Raw genomic sequence first — 22,253 nt, 5'->3', positions numbered from 1 at the left:
AGAAATCAATCAGGTTAGATCTGTGAATCACCAAAGTTTGCATTTATACCATTAGAGTAATGGCTGAAGTTAAAAGGCAAATATAACTGAATCAACCTAACTCAATTCAGGTTTCACCAGTTTCAGCTCAGCTGTTGGTGGCAGTTTCATGATATATTAACAAAGCAAAACTCACACCAGTCCCATTAATCAAATTTTCCTTACCATGATAAGTGACAAGTCAAGAGTGCAATTAGAGCAGTTTAATGGAATAGGCTTAGTGTTAAGCCAAACACAATGCACGTTTATTGGAACCTTTCAGCAAGGTGAGTAAAAACAGTAATACTTATATTGTTTTGCAACACTGATTTATCAGGAAACTTTAGGGGAATACACATAGTTTTGGTGGAACACCCTATTAAAATTCCAGTTTCTTAGTTTTTAACATTGATTTTACCTGGCTCCAGCGGTGTTCAAATATTTTACATAATGAACTGCTCTGTGGTTGAATATTATTTTGGCAGCAATAAAAGTGAAAATATTAAATCATTTATGGAGGTTTCATTCAAATTATCAGGAACTTGTATATTTGGGAGTGAAATACAACAGGACAATCAGAAAACAAAGACTGGAGATAAGAAAATATAATCACCTTTCCTTTCATGATCCTGGTCTTTTAGTGCAGGAAAACAGACTGGCTTGATAACACTCCTGTATATGTCTTTGTCTACCAGGCCTCGAATCTCCAGCAACTGAAGCATGATAATGGTGAAGAGGTATGAAAGGTCCCCTCTCAAACCATCTCCATCTATATCATTGGTGACTCTACTATAAAACCGTAGAAGATGATGCCATAAAGCACGGTCCATCAGAAGTTCTTGAGTAACAGCACTGCGAAACAGGATATTTCTCTGAAGCCATCTTAATACCGATCTACTCTGAGATTCACTCATTGGACTTTCAATTCCTGACTCAATAACCCATTTAACCATCACACACGTGGTTGCTTTAACAGCACTGTCCACTTCCTCCTGGATTTCCTGGGTGTCAAAGGTTTCATCTGGGAAGACTGCATCCCAGTTAGTGAATATGGACCTCAATGAGGCTTTACAGTCCTCTAGACAGGATTCTTCTACTTCATTCTCTGTATCCTCTTGTGCCTCAGCTCTTTTCCTTCCCCAACCATGTACTTTAGGTTTGTTCTTTTCTTTGATAACTTCTGCAAAGATTCATAACAGTGGAATCAGTAGCAGTTCGTGAGGGCACTCATTACACAGGTAACAATAACCTTCATTTAGAGGAATTCATTACATACCTATAATCTGTAGTCATCCAAGTAGGCTAATGACTTTTATCTCCTATCTATAGTTTAGAACATCCTATAGTTTAAAAAGTCATTAATTTTCTCCTTCTGCAAAATATTCCTTTATTTTCAAGTAAATAGTGGACTTTGGACATTAACCAGGTGGATCTGATGTTAATGCAAAAAGGTAATGTTGGTATTGTCTGCTTGATGTTTGTTATAGCTATCTGGTGCCTGATCTGTGTTCAAGTTATATCATAGTTATAAACATAGTTATAAACATAGTTATGGGTAGATTAGTGACATAACATCATTAGTAAGTCTACTTAGAAAAGCTATTTACATAGCAGGCTCACTGTGGCCACACAGAAATAAACTGTGGCAAAAATCAGAAAAAATACTGGCAGTAAATCATAAACACAAGAGATTTCCTTCAGCAATATATCATTTAGTAGTTATTTGCTATGTGGCATTTATCCCTCCAATAATCAGTGCACAAAGGAAGAATGACCATCCCATTCCAGCCGCTGGAGTTATAAAATCTTGAAAAACTTAAAGATAAAATTTATAAATTGTTGGTTCATTAGGATTTTTATGACCTTTCCTGAAGTATTCTTTTCAATGTAAGCAGCCGTGTCAACAGATGAGCTGTCAGTAGATCAACCTACAAACGTACACTTTGCAAATAATCTAAGTACTCCATTTCAATGAACTCATTTCAGCTAATTTATAAACACAGATTTCTGTTGCATTTACAACTTTCACTAACTGGAGCATAGCAAGGAATTGTGTGAAGCACACTTCATGTCAGGCAGTATCTGTGGAGAGAGGAACCAAGTAAACATTCCAATTCAATGACCTTTCAGAAGGTCATCAGAACTGATGAAAGATCATTGAACTGAAACGTAGGGTAGAATTTTCCCAGCCCCATGGAGGCGGTTTTGTGGCAGGGCCGGGGGGGGGCAGGAAAATGAGACAAGACAGCGTCAGGCTAGCTGCCCAATGTTGCTCCCGCCTTCCTGGCACTTTTCCTGGAGGCAGGCGTCCAGCGGTGACAGCAACAAGTCCGACAGCAGCAGGAATCCAATCAAAGTAACGAAGGTGCCAGTTAGTGCCGGTTCTTACGACAGCACCACAATTTCGTAGGCATTACACGGGCCCCCTGCTATGTCCACATCCTGGCACCTAATAGAAGGCAGTTGCACAGTGGAAGATCGAAGCTGCTTTACAGCTAAAGGAGTTTTAAAGGTGACGGTCAGAAAATGGCAAGGCTGTTATCTTCCCATGTCATGGCCTTGCCACTGTGAGGAATTCCTGGAGACAGATGTCGTCAATCATCATGGGCCTAAGGATGTCTTAACCATTCCCCTGATATTGATGGCAACTCCATTGTGGACCGGGAGCCCAGTGACTGAGGTTCAGCCGCCTTCTTGACAGCATTAGGCACCTGCTCTCAATGACACACAAGGTCCTGGAATGCCTCCTGCTAAAGAGACGGAGTCCCATTCTGGAAGCAGCGATGCACCCATAACAGGCAGGTTTTCACACAAGCCACAACTGCTCTGAGCAGGTCCTGACACTGACCTCAGATATTGAAGCTGGTTTTCAGAAAGGCCTGAAGACAGGAACCGCCTTTGTTGACTTTTTTTATGCATTCATGGGATATGGGCGTTGCTGACAAGGCCAGCATTTATTGCCCACCCCTAACTGCCCTTGAGAAGGTGGTGGTGAGCTGCCTTCTTGAACTCCTGCAATCCATGTGAGGTAGGTATACCCACAGTGCTGTTAGGAATGAAGTTCCAGGATTTTGACCCAGCGACAGTGTAGGAAAGGCGATATAGTTCTAAGGCAGGATAGTGTGTGGCTTGGAGGGGAACTTGCAGGTAGTGGTGTTTCATGCAACTACTGCCCTTGTCCTTCTAGGTGGTAGAGGTCGCAGGTTTGGTAGGTGTTGTCGAAGGGGTTTTGGTACCTATGACACAGTGTGTCATATAGGCACGCTGCTGAAACACTCCAAAATCATCTATGTGAAAAACCCTACACCAAATTAACGCCATGATCAGCAACTGACAGTTCCACATGCACCTTGGAAAACAAGTCAGCCGCCCATGCGTAACCAACAACGGGCTTCCACAGGGATCAGTTCCCACACCTGCCCTCTTCAAAATATAGACCAGTGACCTCCCTCCCAAAGTCACAGCTCCTTATAAATGTGGACGACTGGGGCCTGGCTTTCCAGGCTAAAGAACTTCAGGACATTGAGAAAACACTCACTGAAGACCTATGTTCTCTGGAAGCCTACTTCAGAAAATGGAAAATGTCGTTTCAGCCTTCCGACCTGAAGAACTTGAAGGCCAGGGAAGAACTTCATGTCCAGTTCTGCGGCTGACCACTCACCCACGACCTGATGTCAATATAGCTTGGCATCTCTCTTGACCATACATTGACCCACTGGCAACACCTCCAGAACACCGGAGCCAAGGAATCTCATAAGGAAACTGGCAGGTAACACATGGGACAGCAGAGGCAACACACTACACACTGCTTCACTCGTCCTGGTCTACCCAACACACAGTACTGCTGCTCAACCTGGCTAAGGAACCGCCAAACAAACGTGGTAAATATCCACCTCCGTGAAATCATGAGGATTATTTCTGGAACGCGGAGACCAACACACCTCGAGCGGCTTCCTGTATCAGCACACATTGAACCTCCTGATGTTCGCAAGGAAAACATTCTCCTCAAAGAACACCATCAGCTGACAGCTAACAAAGACTTCCCATTGGCCTGGAACAGAATGTTTAGTGCGTGGGTTCACATTCTGCAAACAAACGACAGCCCCACCTCTCGATGGTGCACCTCCTGGTTGACTGCTAACATCACCAACTGCAACCTGGTAACTGACGCAAGTGGTGAAGTCCCAGGTTTCAAACTCCCATGGAAAATCTAGACAACCCTCAAACCGCTTGAAGGCAGGCCAGGGAAGATGTGGCCACTTGCTCCACAAGCGGACATGAGGACCAGCTCAAATTGTGACTGTGGCCATCCGAGTCAGACCATCGTTCACATATTGAACTCTTGCCTTGAGAGATCCAATCCTGGTGGCATCACCACCATTCTCACTGCGTCAGGTGAAGCCATTGTATGGATTGTTAATATCGACATCAAAACTATAAGCGCTTCCCCAGTCATACGCATTTGCAACTCCAGCCTCTGGAACCCGCTTACTGTCCTTAATTGGATGGTGAATGTGGAGGCAGTCTGCCTCCCGTAAAATTAGCCAGTGGGCGTTCTGTGGCAGTGATCGGGGTCAGGACCCGGAAATGGTCCCTCTCCCAATTACTTATGTTGGTAAAATTCAGCCTGTTAACTCTGTTTTGCCCTCCACAAACACTGCCTGGCCAGCTGCGTGCTTTCTATTTTTATTTCAGAATTTTAGTATCTGCATTTTTTTACTTTTGTTTCATGTAAATAGAGTCAATGGTTAATGTACCAAACTGTTAGTTACACATATAAATTCCCTCACCACTGGTGCAGTGTAGGGAGCTTTACCATTCATCTGTCTTTTTATAAGAAGAACAGTGTTATAATTGAGGCAAATAAAAACATGACATCTTTATTAAGCTCTTAGGGTTATCCTGGTCACTTATCAGACATGCTTCAAATTCTGGATAAAAACAGAATGTTTAATGTGTGGGTCCTGTCTTACTTGATCAAAAAAACCTAGATCTAAATAACTGTTGCAAGCCTAGCAGCTTGAGAGCACTTTCACAATGCATGTCATGAAACTGTGACATGACGTATATTAGGTTTGGAGGTGTTAATATCAGACTAGCTAGCTGAGGAAGTCTTACTGGAGGACTTGCAGTGAAATAGAATGAAGATTCAGCGGTTGCATATTAGTATTTCGGCATCAAATTTACACCTTTACTAACATAACACTAGGGAAAATATAACATAGAGCACTTTATATCCAAATTATAAAAGCAACAGATTCACGAGTTCAGATTTAAGTAGAATGTCTGACCTCTTGGTAAGCAGCAGACCTTTAAATCTGACTTTGACAGGTACCTCAAAACACAATTTATTTGAAGCCCATAGTTTAATACATGTGAATAATTTTAAAGTATAATATTTTAATATCAAAATGGATTGGCTAAATAACAAAGGGAAAAGGAAAAACTTACTTAGCAATTCCTTAACATTGTATTTATGGGCCAGAGATTGCAAGACCTCCTGTAGATGGGACTCCTTTCCCACAATACTCCACTTATGTAACAATAACAAGACATCTGTGAGAGACAGAACTCTTTCATTCATAGTAATCCATCCCATTTCCTTGTAGTCATCAAAAGCACCAGAGCGATGATGTAAAACAGAACTCAATATCTGCAAAAATTCTGCAAATGTTCTGACGTCAATCTTTATCCTGACAAAACAAAATAAATCACTTTAGGGGATTATTTCAACCCCAATGTTGCTCTATTTTAGAAACAAAATCCATTAGGTGGAGATGACAGACTGCTGTACTGATTTTCCAACCAACTTGTGAGGCTGTGCATGGTGTCTGATCATGATATCACACTGGTGTCCTGCCATCTAAATAAACACGGCCTGCTGACCCACAAAGTCTTCCTCTAACGCATAATTCATATGTCAACTTGGCTCAGTTGGTTCTACACTGCACTATGGTATAGACCCGCACCAGGGCCTTAGCACGTAATCTAGACTTATATACTGATGCCGTACTGAAAGGATTCTGCACTATTGGCGATGCTATCCTTCAGATGTGATGTTAGACCAAGTTTCCATTCTGAGTCGATACTGACTTTGTGGGACAGCGGGTTGTGTTTATTTAGATGGCAGGACACCAGTTCATGCCCATAGTGCTGCAACAGAATATTCCGAACCTTAGGCAATTCTTCCGGGTGATATCATGACATTCATACAGAGTCACAGCACTGAAACAGGCCCTTCGGCCCACCGAGTCTGTGCCGACTATCAACCATCCATTTATACTAATCCTACATTAATCCCATATTCCCTACCACATCTTCACCTTCCCTCAATTCTCCTACACTAGAGGCAATTTACAATGGCCAATTCACTTACCACCCTGCAAGTCTTTGGCTGCGGGAGGAAACCGGAGCACCCAGCAGAAACCCACGCCGTCACAGGGAGAACTTGCAAACTCCGCACAAGCAGTACCCAGAACCGAACCCGGGTTGCTGGAGCTGTGAGGCTGTGGTGTTAACCACTGTGCCACTTATTCAAAGAACAGCAGGGAATTTTCCTGATATACTGGACAACATCCATCCCTCAGTCTGCATCACCTTAAATAGGTTGACTGTTCATTCACTGCACACTTGCCTGCGTAACAGCAATGCTTTGAAGAGTTTCACCATGCATGGTGCTAAGCAAATGCAAGCATAAGATCAGTAAGAGTAAGCTTCCTACAGAATACCATTGAGCAATAGACATTTCTTACCAAATATGCCGTATTAGAACAATCAGAACATAAAGAAACTCATTTATAAGCAGAAGAGGCAGAAACTTCTGAGTCTGTTCTTTGTTTCCTAGGTTAGTGAGCCACAAGGTGTGGAGCAGTGAGATTAAATCAGATATCAGTCTGTTCTCTAAAACCCTAGAAAAAAAGATACAAATCAATTCCAGTTATATCCAATAGCCACTTATCTATAATCTATGCTTTACAAATCAAGAGAATACTTGCTAAGCAGTATAACAAAGCAATATAAAATTATGAACAGGCAAGAGGTATATCACACGCTATAAGGAAACTTTCTTTGGAATTCTCAAAACATCTTAAAATATCCAAAAATATATATCTTGGGAATCATGTTGTACCCTCATACCTGTCTTGCAATGTGTTCTATACACTCCTTGACCTGAGTGATAGGCTCCCTTTCCATTACAAATAATTAGGATATAAAATTGAAACAAAAATTGCAGTGACCATATACAATATTTTACAAGTTAAAAAGAACTAATGTAGTTCAGCACATTATAGCTTGGCAATAAGTGACCTAATTTAAATAGATGAAAAATATCTTCAATTAGTTGAGGGAAAGCTACTTGTCCATACCATACAGCTGTGAACATACCTTCTTTGTAAGATATGCAATATCCATGTCAGTAGGTTGTGGTCTCTGATCAGCTGATATGCTGCTTTTGTGATGTGCGCAGCATGTAACAGAATCTGGATAATCTGTTTCTTTAAATTAAATCAAAAAATATTAAAATAATTTGAAAACATAAAAATTTAAAACCTAAACGAACTATAATATTCACTTTCCCTTGTGCTAGATTTTCACTCCTCCTACTGCATTGCACTATGTAGTCTGATGGTTGATTTTACTGCCATTTTAACATTGCTTCAAAGTAGAAACTGCATCCTACCTCTGCTGCCGCATCACACAATGGACTACTGAAAAAGGCTAGGAGAACATGAATGATTTTCTGATGGTCGCAAAGCTCGTAGCAGTGTTTGTCCTTTAAACTATTGATAAGGAGTTCAAAAATCCATTCACGTTCAATCTTGTGCTGAAAAACAAAATGAAGAATGAAATATGATAAAAAGATGCAGTCGAGATGTTCTTTTCACCATGGAAATTCTGGTACAGCAGGGCATTCAGCCCACTGTACCTGACCCAGTGCTAACTGCCTCAAAGAAGGATCCAACACTGAAACCAGAACAGTCTACATTAAGATTTGGCCAATATTTGATCATTGTTTTTTTTTATTGTTAATTTCTTTACCAGATCCCTTATCTTTTGAAGAAAGTGCCTTAAGTCGCTGTATGGTTCCATCGACAATGATAAAAGTCCTTAGAAGACATTTTTTACGTGAAAGCCTAGATAATAAATTCTGGCAGATGAATTTCATCACTGCTCAAGCCTCTTCACATCCAATGCTCATATTTAGACTTACACTTCCAGTTGGATTGTGGGCAAGAGTCAGAACACTGCCCAGGATTTTCCTTTCCTTAAGCCAGGGCTCCTACACAAATGGCTAAGACTGGCTAACTCAACACATGAGGAATTAAACTGGAGACTTTCTTGATCTGCAATGGTTCAGTACTCTATCACATAATGCCTTTACTTACTGAAGACAGCTTTTTTTCTACCGGTCATATCTATATTGGCTTTTTATCACCAAGAGCAGAACATAACTAAAAAGGAAAACAAATTTACCTCCATGTCAAAGCTGTAGAAAAACTTGAAAAACCCAGGCACTTTCTTTAAATCCAAATACTGATGTGCCAGAAGGAAACTATTAATCTTCATATACATGTGCTCCTCTGCAATGAAGTGGGAAAAACAAATTTTACAAATTTATTTTAACACACAAAACCCACATCATACATTTAAAGACTAGCTTTTAAAGTTAACTCTTGGTATTTACATTTAGATTTGATCTTTGATTTGATTTTTACTCTTCAATACAAACTGATCATAAAATTAAGGTTTGTCTAAATTTCAAACATTCTGGTTTCCTCGTTTAATATTTAAACTTGCCGTAATAAAATCATTTCTTAAACCTAGTAAAGATATATGAACAGAAAAGCCTCTTTTTCTCTATTTTAATTTTTTTGTAAAAATGTTGAAACCTAGTGAAGGGCCAACGGCCACCATGGGTGATTAGTGAAATCCTGTGCACCAGTTTACAGAGAGTTGATTAGACTGCCAGTACACATTACCGACTTTCATTTTCTAGTGACATTTCAGTGATTAACTAACTGTATCTAATATGGTAGCAAAAAAAGAATTGGGAATATTTTATGCTTGAACTAAGAATTCAAAACCGTAGACGCAAACTGACTCAATTGTATATCTATCTGTGGAACAATGTTTTACTCGGGTACTGGACCCTGGTCATAGGACCCAGCTATGAACTATAAATTTGTGTCAAATTACACACTGTTCAAATGACTGATGTCTATTATAAGATATTATACTGTATGAATACTTTTTAATTCCACTTGGTTAGGAATTTTTGTTTCAAATGTGGATTTTTTTTAATGTGGCTTTGGAGCTACTCAACCACTGCTTTATAAATGATTCAAAGAGCCCATGAATTTGGATTTTAGCCCTTCCAGATTACTGGAAAGGGACCGAAAAGATGATTTTAACGGGCTTTCGTTTTGTTGCGCAATATTGAACTTTACAAGAGTATGTGGCATTATCATTGCTACTGTGGTATTAGTTCCAGTTCTCACTATGGTCTGTTGGACTTCTACCCGGAGACATATATCTTGGCAGGCTTTAATAAACATATCTCATCCTTTAATTGTTGATATTTCCACCCATTCTATTTGCTAGTACATATTCCATTTCAACATGTGACTTCTGTAAATAAAAAGAATGTTATTTTCCAATTTGGATATTACTGGATATTCAATTGTCAAGATCAGAAAATTATTCTCAGTCTTCAGAAATTAATGACAACCTCCATACAGTTATGTTAAAACCTGAAATCTGATTGAATTACAAACAGGTGACACAGTGCAAAATGATATCTGGTGACAGACATCAAATGTAGTCATAGGTGACTGAAAGTCACAGATAAATTACAGATACCATTTACTAGAATGGCAGGGATGAGGGGCTTCAGTTATGTGGAGAGGTGGAGAAGTTGTAATTGCTCTCTTTACAGCAGAGAAGGTTAAGGGGGGATTTAATAGTGGTGTTCAACATTTTGAGAGGTTTTATAGGCTACAGAGGTAGAAACTGTTTCACTGGCTCGAGGGTCAGTTAACCAGAGGACACAGATTTAAGGTAATTGGCAAAAGAACCAGGATGGAAAGGAAGAGAATTTTTTTCATGCAGTGAATTGTTATGATCTGGAATGCACTGTCTGAAAGAGTGGTGGAAGCAGATTCAATAGTAACTTTAAAAGGAATTGGATATGTACTTGAAGAGGGCTATGGGGAAAAAGCAGGGGAGTGGAACTAATTGGATAGCTCTTTCAAAGAGCCAGAACAGGCACAATGATCCACGTGACCTCCTTCTGTGCTATATGATTCTATAATGCCAGCAGGTTAGAACATAGAACAGTACAGCACAGTACAGGCCCTTCGGCCCACGATGTTGTGCCGAACCTTTAACCTACTCTAAGATCAAACTAACTACCTACCCTTCATTCTACTATCATCCATGTACCTATCCAAGAGTCGCTTAAATGTCCCTAATGTATCTGCTTCTACTACCACCGCTGGCAGTGCATTCCACGCACCCACCACTCTGTGTAAAGAACCTACCTCTGACATCTCCCCGAAACCTTCCTCCAATCACCTTAAAATTATGCCCCCTGGTGATAGCCCTTTCCACCCTGGTAAAAAGTCTCTGGCTATCCACTCTATCTATGCCTCTCATCATCTTGTACACCTCTATCAAGTCACCTCTCATCCTTCTTCGCTCCAATGAGAAAAGCCCTAGCTCCCTCAATCTTTCTTCGTAAGACATGCCCTGCAGTCCAGGCAGCATCCTGATAAATCTCCTCTGCACCCTCTCTAAAGCTTCCACATCCTTCCTATAATGAGGCGACCAGAACTGAACACAATATTCCAAGCGTGGTCGAACCAAGGCCTTATAGAGCTGCAGCATAACCTCGCGGCTCTTAAACTCAATCCCACTGTTAATGAAAGCCAACGCACCATACGCTTTCTTAACAACCCTATCAACTTGGGTGGCAACTTTGAGCGATCTATGGACATGGACCCCAAGATCCCTCTGTTCCTCCACACTACCAAGAATCCTGTCTTTAAGCCTGTATTCTGCATTCAAATTCGACCTTCCAAAATGAATCACTTCACACTTTTCCAGGTTGAACTCCATCTGCCACTTCTCAGCCCAGCTCTGCATCCTGTCAATGTCCCGTTGCAACCTACAACAGCCTTCCACACTATCCACAACTCCAGCAACCTTCGTGTCATCGACAAGCTTGCTAACCCAGCCTTCCACTTCCTCATCCAAGTCATTTATAAAAATCACTAAGAGCAGAGGTCCCAGAGGTTCCTCAAACTTATATTGCCATCACAGAATTAGTCAATACAAGCTGCATATGACAAAGAAGTTCAAACAAATCTACCGATCAGAAGTAACCTCCCACCGCACCCACCCCCCCCCCCCCAACTTCCAAAGCAGTAGATATGCAGGATAGATTCCCACCAAATGCAGTGAATGGAAGGTGGTGGCTTGAATATGGAAGAATAGGAGTTGGTGTATGTATTGTTATGGCCACGTGGTGTGACATGGGTGGTTCCCACCGTTCAACTCTCCACCTGACTGCAGCAAGTGTATTTGTATTAGAGGTTAGCCTTTTGATGTTTTATTTTTCAAATAAACAGATAATGACAAGTTTTCTTCTAGGTATTTAAAAAAAAAACAGAAAATCAATTTGTTTATTGACCAATATGCCTTATCTCAAAACTGTCACAGCCACATCCACTCATGCATTCACTCACACACATGCACACAAGAAACAGAGAAGGCAAAAAGGAAGGTGGCTTTCAGTGAGGGAAAAGGTTCTGACAAACTTGGTGAATTCTCTTGAGAATAAAGTTCTATATGGATGAAGGCCTGAGAGGAGTGTAGATTTCTCTCCTGATTGAAGGTCCTATTGAAGACAGTGAGTTACTTCTAGCTCTCACTGCTGTATAATGTACATGTCGGACTTTTCAGCAGGGCACGTGCTTCCTGGCTTGGCAGGAACGCAAGCTGCTAGATGTTGCCTCTATCCAGGGTAAATCTCGCTCTCTGGCTGTCATTTTCTAAAGGTATATATGTGTCACCTCTTCCTCATGGTAATTACACAATGGCCCAGGACGTGGCTACTTCACACCTCCTTTCAGAAGACAACATTCAATTCTAGAATGTTTTAGCATTGGTGTAGGATGGGTTTCATTGACACCTTTTAGCTTTGAGGAGTTGTCCTTTGTCTTTGTCAGACAGTTTGAATACACAAAAGGCCAATTCCTTTTTCTTTGGTGGCCATTTTGGACCATTGTTCACTTTTTACAAAGGTTAAAAAATTTTTTTTAAAGATGAAGTCGATTTTCACAACTCTTCAGTTAGTCCACGATTGTTCTATCATCACACTTGCAACGTGCGTGACAGTATGAAAAGAACAAATACTCGACGGAGCATGACGGTAGCTCAGCTTTATTGAAAGCATGGAAAGGTTACCTGCAGAATGCAATTAGTTCAAATAAAGTTCAAATAATGATGATGTTAGATTGCTAATCTAAAATTACTAAAAATAAAAGCACAATACTGCAGATGCTAGAAATCTTAAATAAAAACAGAAAATGCTGGGAATATTCAGCAGGTCAGGCAGCATCCGTGGAGAGAGAAGCAGAGCCAACGTTTCAGGTCTGTGACCTTTCATCAGAATCATTACCTTCAGGGCCAGCAAAAGGTTTCAGTGTTATCTGTAGGTATCGCTTCCCATAGGAGATTAAAAGAGAGCCTTTTGACAGTACACATTATGGTTGAAGGAGACTTGATGGGCTGCATGGGCTTTTTAATCCATATTTTATGTTCTCATCACCCCCCCCTAAAATCATCCACTCTCCATCATCACCCCCTAAAATCAGTAGACAATGGAACAACAAATATTGCCATGGATGTTAATTGTATATTAACTGTGTTTAATTGTATGCAGGTGGTGAGCATTAACTGGGCATTCACTCAAGCCCCCTAGACACAGACTAAAAACATTGGCTGTAGAGTTAGGAAGTGTATGCTTGTAGTATGTATATATTTATAAAGTTACACAAGTGTGTAAAGATTAACTCCAGTTCTATCCTTCACCACCTAGCTTTCGGGAGTAGAACGATGGATGCCACACAACACACAGCAAGCTCACCAACAGAGATTTAACTTGCTTGCGTGAACAGTCTTATGTTTTACTGAATTTAGCCACCGTAGATAATAAAATAAATGCAGTATTGAATGTGCTGTTCCACTGTGCAAGAAAGCAAGTAGTTTTTCTTCAGGCAATGGGCTTTGTTCCAACATCTGCCAACCATATTTATGCAAAAATGTCAACTATTTGCAAATCACACAACAGCTCTTTTAGCCATTACCATTTAGTTTTCTGATTCAGCTTCCATAAATTAGATCACCACAGTGACCTCAATCATTCATATTGAGCTAAAAAGATTGATCCTAATCAAATCAAATTTAGTATATTCTGACATTTTAATAGTTCTCATTATATGTCATATTATGTACCAATCACCTGTCTGCCACAGAAGCTCGCAAAGGCTTCATCCAGGCACGCTTCATCTAATCTAAGTGTCATGCAGGCCCCCCATGCCAAGAATGGGGCACAGATATTTCGTTACATGGACATTAAATTTTAAAATTGTTGTTGGGAAGAAAAGGCAGCCTATACAAGGGGTTGCCAAGCCCCTGACTGGAAAGGAATTTACATAGTAACAGATAGTACTTGGAAGGGGCAAACTGGCCACTCTCTGCTCCAATTTAATCCACAATGGGCTTTTGATTACCAGACGTTAAAGGTGGAGAGGCTAGCAGTCCAGGTTAACTACTAAGATTACCGAATACGCAAACAGACGTGGTCAGACCAGTTTAATCACATGACTAACTGGCTGTTGGAGCTTTTTATGAATTTGAATTTGCCACAGTGAATTTGAACTCAGTAAGCGGTTTGCTCCTGGACTGGAAAAGACCTCTCTCCTGTCTGCTCTCATCTCTCTCACCAACTTCAGAAACCATTGAAGACATATGAACCCCAAGAGAGAAAAGTCTCCTATAGTGAACAAGGTTTAAGAAGAATACTGGGCCCCAACGAAAAGCAAGACTATCTACAATCAAGGACTCTAAAGCGAGCTCGAAGCACATTAAAAAACCCCACTTCAGAGATTGCCTCAAACCTCTCCACTATTTTTCTTCTGCTCTTTTCTGTCTCTATTTGCATGTGCGTATCGCGTAGGCATGCTAGCGTGGGACACGGCGCGTGTTCGTAGGCGTAACCGAATTAGAGTTTAAGTTTACGTCACAGTCAAACCCTTTCATCCTCATAAAACCTAATCACAGCATTCAACTGAAGGCTACTGTCCATGGTGAATGGGGAATGCAACAAAGTAGAGGCCAGGAGAATGAGGAGTTCAAATAAAGTGTTTCATTCATTGAAATAAACATCAACATAACTCCAAAAATATTGCTATACACACCAAAGTGAATCCCCTTGTGCAACTAATGGGCAGGCTTTGGGTGGCTGGTCTCTTTGTCTCACACTGAGGAAATAGCATGCCCATTCTGGCCTTACCACTCCAGCATGACCTCCAGGGAAGAATCAGAGAATGGGAGCAGCCTCCCACATCTTCCTTCCATTTATTTGCCTCAAGAAGCCTTCACAATCAAGGTTTCCTGTAGCTATTCTGACCCCTACTGGGATCCTTTTAAACAGAGAGCCATCATTGACAGCGTGTGGGTCATCATCATGCCCGCACTCTGATTAATCAGTAAATACAGAAGTGGGATGCGAATATTCTGGCTGACTTAAAGAACCATGGAAAAGCCTGCTGATACACAAACAGGTTGCTGACCCACAACCGCCTCCCCATTGCATCCGGGCCTGTTTAGATAAAATTCCGCCCATAGACTCTAAAAGCACTAATAAGTTATAAGGGGTTTGGAAGATAAATTTTATTTTAAAATTGTCTGAATTTCTAGAGTACAAATATCTTACCAGTTTCACTTAAGTTCATAAGTTATTCTTACTCACTTACACTTGTGCTCCTCATCATTAATTGAGAGTTTAACACCTTCTCATGGCTAGATGGCCAAATACCACTTCAAAACTCAAATTGAAAGCAGAAAGTACTTTTTGAACTAACAAGCCTAAGACATCGCATCACTTCTTGCCTTCAAATGGATACAATATCACATATTGTAATAGACAACAGAAAAATGAAAACACTATTTTCACAAACCTGGTTTAAGCAACTGTTGTGCAACTTTAGCGATATAAAGTGCCAAACAAAAGGTGAACCTGGCATTAGGTTGTCGGATCCCATTTTTCACCACATCCAATAGATACAGTAGCTAGAAAACAGAAATAAAAGTGAAGTCGCGCATTATTATAATGTTGAATGATATAAATTTGAGCGTTGGACACTAGTCATTGGTTGAATGGAACACCATGAGTCCAATAACTTAAATGAAAAGAAAATGAGATATGGACCTCGTGACTGACAATAAATTGAAGCTATCACAACAATACTCTGTGTCAGTGAGTAAAGCAATTCAGATATTGGGATGGATTAAAAGGTCAACATTGAGCCAAAATGGTGAGGTAATCCTGTCACCGCACTTAGAACAATGTGTACAGTTCTAATCGCCGCAGTACAAAAAGCACATTACACCTACTGAAAGGATATAGAAGACAGCAACCAGAATGATTGACGGGCTGGAGGGATTGGATTATAAGGAGTCGTCATGTAAATTGGGCATACTCGCACTGGGAAAGAGATGGTTGAGAGGTGATATGATGGCTATATTTAGAATTTTACTAGAGATTAAATAATGTAAGCCATGACAAGTTAGTTCATCTTGTCCAGAACAGCAGAAAGCAGAAGACACAGCCCGTACTTGAAGGGGGTAAATTCAAAGCTGAGGAAACAAAATTTCAATGAGGGAGTGGTCTATCTATGTAACAAACTCACTCGGGAGACAGCAGAAGCAATTACCATTGATTAATTCAAATGCAAATTAGATTTATTTCAGAAAATATTTTGGGATACAGTATATGCATAATTTGAGACATGACACATGGTAGGTGTAGCATATTTGGGGAGGAACAGGTGATTTTGGATCGATGGTTCCCAAAGCTCTCCATCACTAGGGTTTCCTCCTGTCCTGTCTGACTTGCATTTATATTGCGCCTTTCATGGCCACCTGCCATGTCAAAGGGCTTTACAGCCAAGGAAGTACTTTTATCTTGAAGTGTCCTTGTTGTAATGCAGGAAGTATGGCAACTAGTATTCACACAGCAAACTCCAACAAACAGCAATATGATAATCATCAGATAATCTGTTTTTGTGATGTTGATGCAGGGATAAATATTGGCCAGGACACTGGGGATAACTCGCCTGCTCTTCTTCAAAATAGTACCAACTACTCGAGCAAGCAGATGGGGCCTCAATTTAAGGTCTCATCTGAAAGATGGCACCTCCAACAGTGCAGTGTTCCCTCAGTACTGTACTGAGTTTCAGCCTTGATTTTTGTGCTGAAGCCCTGGAGTAGGACTTGAACCCGGAACTTTGCGACTCAGAGGCAGAAGTACTACCAACTGAGCCATAGCTGATAGAAATGAATTTCTATTAGTCAACACTCCATTATTGTTACACCATGCAACTTTCAGGATGGTAGAAAGTTAACAAGATGGATCTTGGTCTTTTTTCAACTAGCCCTGTGTTGCTATTTTTCAAAATTAATTTCCACCTTCAAGTACAAAAGCAAAATACTGTCATTGCTGGAAATCTGAAAAAGCAGAAAGTGCTGGAAATACTGAGCAGGTCAGGCAGCATCTGTGGAAATAAAAAAAGAGTTAACATTTTAGGTCGATAACCTTTCATCAGAACTTTTTCGTCAGGTCCTGAAATGTTAACTTGGTTTCTCTCTCCACAGATGCTGTCTGGCCTGCTGAGTATTTCCAAATTTTCTGATTTTATTTCATCTTCAAGTTCTGCTCTGAATGAAGACTTTCCACTTTTCATTGAGTGCATTTTCACACCTTAACTCCGCAAGGATTGTTGGTCTAAGACACATTGAAAGACAGTAAGAATGGATTTTGAGATCCCCATCCAGCTCCTTGCCTTAAGAACATAAGTAATAGCAGTCGATCCCTCAAGTCTGCTCCACCATTCAACATGGTCATGGATGATCTTCTACCTCAACTCCACTTTCCTGCCTGTTCCCCATATCCCTTGATTCACTGAGAGATCAAAAATCTATTTATCTCAGTCTTGAATATATTCAATTATTACCATCCACAACCTTCTGGAGTAAACAATCCCAAAGATTCATAATAACCTGAAGAAACTATTCCTCATCTCAGTCCTAAATGCTTGATCTCTTATCCTGAGATTGTGTCTCCATGTTCTAGATTTCCCAGCCAGGCGAAACAACATCTCAGTGTCTACCCTATCAAGCCCTTTCAGAATTGTGTATGCTTCAATGAGATCACCTCTCATTCTTATAAACTCCAGCAAATATAAGCCTAATTTAGTTAGCCTCTCATCATAGGACAACCCTCTCATCCCAGGAACCAATCTAGTGAGCCTTTACTGTACCGCCTCCAAGGCAAGTATATCCTTCTTTAGATATGGAGACCAAAACTGCGCACAGTACTCCAGATGTGATCCCAAAACCCTATACAACTGTATCAAGACTTCTTTATTCTTGTACTCCAATTCCCTAGCAACAAAGACCAACATACCATTGCCTTCCTAACTGCTTGCTGTACACCTGCAGGCTAACTTTTTGTGTTCCTTGTACATTCAAGAATCTCTGAACATCAACATTTAGAAGTTTCACGCCTTTTAAAAATATTCTGCTTTTCTATTCTTACTACCAAAGTGAATACTTTCACACTTCGCCACATTATACTTCATCTGCCACCTTGTTGCGCACTCACTTAACCTGTTTATATCTCTTTGCAGAATCTGCGTCCTCCTCACAGCTTACATTCCCAACTAACTTTGTATCATCAAACTTAGATACATTACTCTTGTCTCTTCATACAAGTCATTAATATAGATTGTAACTAGTACTCCACCAGTTACAGCCTGCCAACTTGAAAATGCCCCGTTAATCCCTACTCTTGGCTTCCTGTCTGTTAACCAATCCTCCATCCATGCAAATATATTACCCCCAACTCCATGCACCCTTATCTTGTGTATTTACTTTTTAATCTGGCACCTTATCAAATGCCTTTTGGAAATCCAAGTATAATACATCTACTGGTTCCCCTTCTAGTTCCATCCTCAAAAAACTTGCCAAGCACAATTTCCCTTTCTTAAAACCATGTTGACTTTGTCTGACCATACTATGATTTTCTATTAAGATTTCCTTAATATTAGATTCCAGCATTTTCCAGATGACTGATGTCAGGCTAACTGGCCTGTAGTTCCCGGTTTTCTCTCTCCCTCCTTTCTTGAATGGCAGTGTTATACTTGATAACTTCAAATCTGCTGGGACTGTTCTAAAATGTAGGGATTTCTGGAAAATCATAACCAGTGCATCCACTATCTCTGCAGCTAACTCTTTTAGAACCCTAAGATGTAGGCCATCATGTCCTAGGGATTTGTTGGATTTTAGTCCCTTAAGTTTCTCCAATACTTTTTCTCTGTTGATATTAATAACCTTAAGTTTCTCACTCTTCTTAGTCCCTTGGTTACCATCTATTTCTGGTATGTATTTTGTGTCTTCTGTGAAGACAGAAACAAAATATTTGCTTAGCTTAATTTAGGAAAAGGTGCTTGAATATGAAACAAAACTATCACATCAGTACGCATGCAAGTAGCAAGACTTTATGCTATATGAAAGGTTAAACCATCACAAATTTCACTAATAAGGCTGATAAGATGTGTTGAGAATGGAAAGAAGCTGCTGACTCAATTGTGCAGAGATGTGTGTCCGACAATGGTCGTGAGGGTTCACAACTGTGACTGTTAGTCTATGGTGTAAAACTCCAGAAAGCTTGTTATGAAAGGACAATGTTGGAGCCTATCTTTACTCAGTTTCACATTTACTGTACAGAGTAAAAGGATTACAAACATGTAGCTCCTCCTCCCGTCTCAGTAAGTGTCTCCTTATAAGTGCTCAGGTAAGACCCCAATTAACACCCTCCACCTGCATATAATCAAACAAGTGGTACACAAATAAAAGATTAACAGATACCCTTCTTTCTTTTATAAAACAATGTGGATTTACATGCTCAAGCATTTCAAAATAAATTCCATGTTATGCACAAATTATTAACATGCTCAAAGAACATTTCAAAATAAATTCCATATTGGGTACAAAGTATTACATTGTGCGACACCTCTCCTCTAGCACCCCTAACAATTTCTTTGTTTCACAAAAAGAAATGCTTGTGCAATCGGATAGCTGATGACTTGCATCTACCCATTTAAGTTTGGGGATTTCCTTTCTCTCCAGCATTTGTTTCAATCCAGCTGGGTCAATACTTAGTCTTTCCTCACTCACACTTTTTGTAGAATGTACACAGTCCCATAAAGAACGATTATCCTATCTTCAGTATGTCCCTTATTCAGAATTTCACCAAAGTATCTAACAAATAGAACCCCATATCCACTGCCTCCACAAGACTCTGCTTCCACAGCTAAAGTGCTTTTAACGATCCGCTTTATTTTCTTAGCCTCCCAAGCTGAAGGACAACATTTCCCATTTTCACCCATCAGAAATATTATGACCCAGCTACACTTGAACACCCATCAACAAGATCAGCATGTGAAGCACCACTAAAAATTAGCTTCATGTCCTTTGGGTCACCTAAGCATGGGAACTTCAGGACACAGTTCTCCAGATTTAGATTTTTAATGTTTTATTTTCCCTTAAAACATTCTCAACTTTCAGATGTTTCATCATCGTGATTAATTCCAGCACATCAAAACTAGCATCAGGTCTAGTCTAAGTGCACAACCAGTTTCATTGACCAATCAATCTTTGCAATTGCTCAGTCTCTGCTTTAGATATTTAATCATCTTCTTGATGACCTAACATGATTAACCAGGATGGGAGTAACGCTCTCTAAATAGGGTTGTTGATTTAATGTTATTCTGGACTTAGTCTGCTTAATATCTAAACCAATATATTTAAAGGCCCCACAAGCCTGACTCCCAATCTTAAATCCTGTCCTAATCTTATTAACAGCATATTTCTCAAGATCTGCAGTACCAACACATAAGAAATCATCAACGTGCATCATGAATCATGAAGATGCCTGAAAGTTTCTCTTTATGCTACCAATAAAATATTGCAGGATCTGCTTTTAGTTGAACACAATCAATTTTCAACCAAACAGATCTCACCGAGAAATACCATACCCTGGAAGCATCATTAAGGCCATAGACACATTTGTTCAGTTTCCATAGTTCTCTTTCTGCATCTATTGCTTCTTTAGGTGGTTTCAGAAACACTTTTCTCAGAAAAGTATCACCCTGCAGAAATGCAGCTTTTATGTCAAAGGATCTATACTCCCATGATCTTTTTTTTATTATTTGTTCCTGGGATGTGGGCATTGCTAGCCAGGCTAGCATTTATTACCCATCCCTAATTGCCCTTGAGAAGGTGGTGGTGAGCTTCGTTCTTGAACCGCTGCAGTCCATGTGTGGTAGGTATACCTACAGTGCTGTTGGGAAGGGAGTTCCAGGATTTTGACCCAGTGACAGTGAAGCAACGGCGATATAGTTTCAAGTCAGGATATTGTGTGACTTGGAGGGGAACTTGCAGGTGGTGGTGTTCCCATGCAACTGCTGCCCTTGTCTTTCTAGGTGGTAGAGGTCATGGGTTTGGAAGGTACTATCTAAGGAGCCTTGGTGAGTTGCTGCAGTGCATCTTGTAGATGGTACAAAAACAAGAAATGCTGGATTCACTCAGCATTTCTTGTTTTTGTTTCAGATTTCCAGCATCCGCAGTATTTTGCTTTTATTGGAGATGGTACACACTGCTGCCACTGTGGGTCCGTGGTGCAGGGAGTGAATGTTTGTGGATGGGGTGTTAATCAAGTGGGCTGCTTTGTCCTGGATGGTGTCAAGCTTCTTTAGCATTGTTGGAGCTGCACCCATCCAGGCAAGTGGGGAATACCCCATCACACTGCTGACTTGTGCCTTGTAGATGGTGGACAGGCACTGGGGAGTCAGGAGGCGAGTTACTTGATGCAGGATTCCTAGCCTCTGACCAAAAGAGCTAAAAGGATTTTCAAGATTACTTTTCCAGCTGTAGGAGAGTCCACTCTAACATCGGTATCACCCAGTCACCTTATAGGTTCCACTGGAAAGGACTTTTTCAGCACAAATCCATTTACGTGACAAGGCTGATTGTCCCCTATCTGGTACCTCAGAATAAACTCCAAACTCTCTCCAACTCTCTAAATCCTTACGTTTTGCTTCTCTTATTAGTTTATCCTCAAGTTAATTGGCGGTCACTAAAACTTCACGGGCACGAGGACTTCGGCTTCTTGTTCTATTCCGAGACTGCTCTCTATCCTTCATTTCATTGTGGAATTTGTTTATACTACGGTCTCTATTAGCACTTTGATATCTTTTTGATATCTACTGCTAGAAGATCATCCTTGCACATTAACAGAGGCTCTTTCTCTAGTACGTGATTGATTCCTTACACAAGAGTCACTTCTAGACCCACTATTAGAACTTGAACTGCGCTTTCTTATCTTCCACTCTTTTACCCCATTTTGCCAGTCCATGGACCTTGCTTCTTGGCCACCATGTTGAACATTTAACCAATATTTAAACTTGCCTGTAGATTTTTCTGCATGTCCCACAATTATTGCATCCATCCATCTATGAGACCCCTCTGGAATATGTGTCACCTGAGAACCTATTTGGGGTATCCTATGGATGTGATGGCTCTTTGAGTGTCATGATCCCTCACATTAATATGCAACCCTTCCTCTACCTCATTTTGTTCCTCAGGACCTTCATCACAAAACACGAGTATCTGAGGTGCAAGGTTTCCCTCTATCAACTGTTCAGATTCTGAGATTTTGTAATCAACCCCAATCAATCGTGAGGAATAAACCTTAACAATTTGATTTCCATTCTTGATAACTACTGTCTTACCATCACAACCGATTACCTTACCAGGGCCCTTCCATTCCCTCTCTTTCAAAATACACCAAATCTCCTGAATTAAATTCTGCCTTAGATGGCCTTATA

The 22,253-nt window shown here is 40.4% G+C and overlaps 1 protein-coding gene across 7 annotated transcripts in view; it reads right to left on the bottom strand.

Annotated features, from left to right (window-relative positions):
• The window catches only part of urb1 (URB1 ribosome biogenesis homolog), a 158,967-nt gene that overhangs the window by 12,904 nt on the left and 123,810 nt on the right, over nucleotides 1-22,253 (bottom strand). For 6 of the 7 annotated variants that reach the window (XR_010975862.1, XM_068041058.1, XM_068041057.1 and 3 more), the window contains 7 exons: nucleotides 15,264-15,375; nucleotides 8,494-8,600; nucleotides 7,700-7,843; nucleotides 7,405-7,514; nucleotides 6,771-6,926; nucleotides 5,470-5,711; nucleotides 632-1,198 (listed from right to left, as the gene is read on the bottom strand). Coding sequence is in view for 6 of the 7 variants with exons in the window: in XM_068041058.1 (XP_067897159.1) it covers nucleotides 632-1,198; nucleotides 5,470-5,711; nucleotides 6,771-6,926; nucleotides 7,405-7,514; nucleotides 7,700-7,843; nucleotides 8,494-8,600; nucleotides 15,264-15,375 (1,438 nt within the window). In the remaining variant the exon portion in view is untranslated. The remainder of the gene's footprint in view (nucleotides 1-631; nucleotides 1,199-5,469; nucleotides 5,712-6,770; nucleotides 6,927-7,404; nucleotides 7,515-7,699; nucleotides 7,844-8,493; nucleotides 8,601-15,263; nucleotides 15,376-22,253) is intronic. The other variant, XM_068041061.1, reaches the window with a different exon arrangement.

Source organism: Heterodontus francisci, chromosome 10, assembly GCF_036365525.1.
Source record: "Heterodontus francisci isolate sHetFra1 chromosome 10, sHetFra1.hap1, whole genome shotgun sequence".
Lineage (NCBI taxonomy): Eukaryota > Metazoa > Chordata > Chondrichthyes > Heterodontiformes > Heterodontidae > Heterodontus > Heterodontus francisci.
Note: the sequence above shows the minus strand (reverse complement) of the source record. Positions and strands in the feature narration are given on the sequence as shown.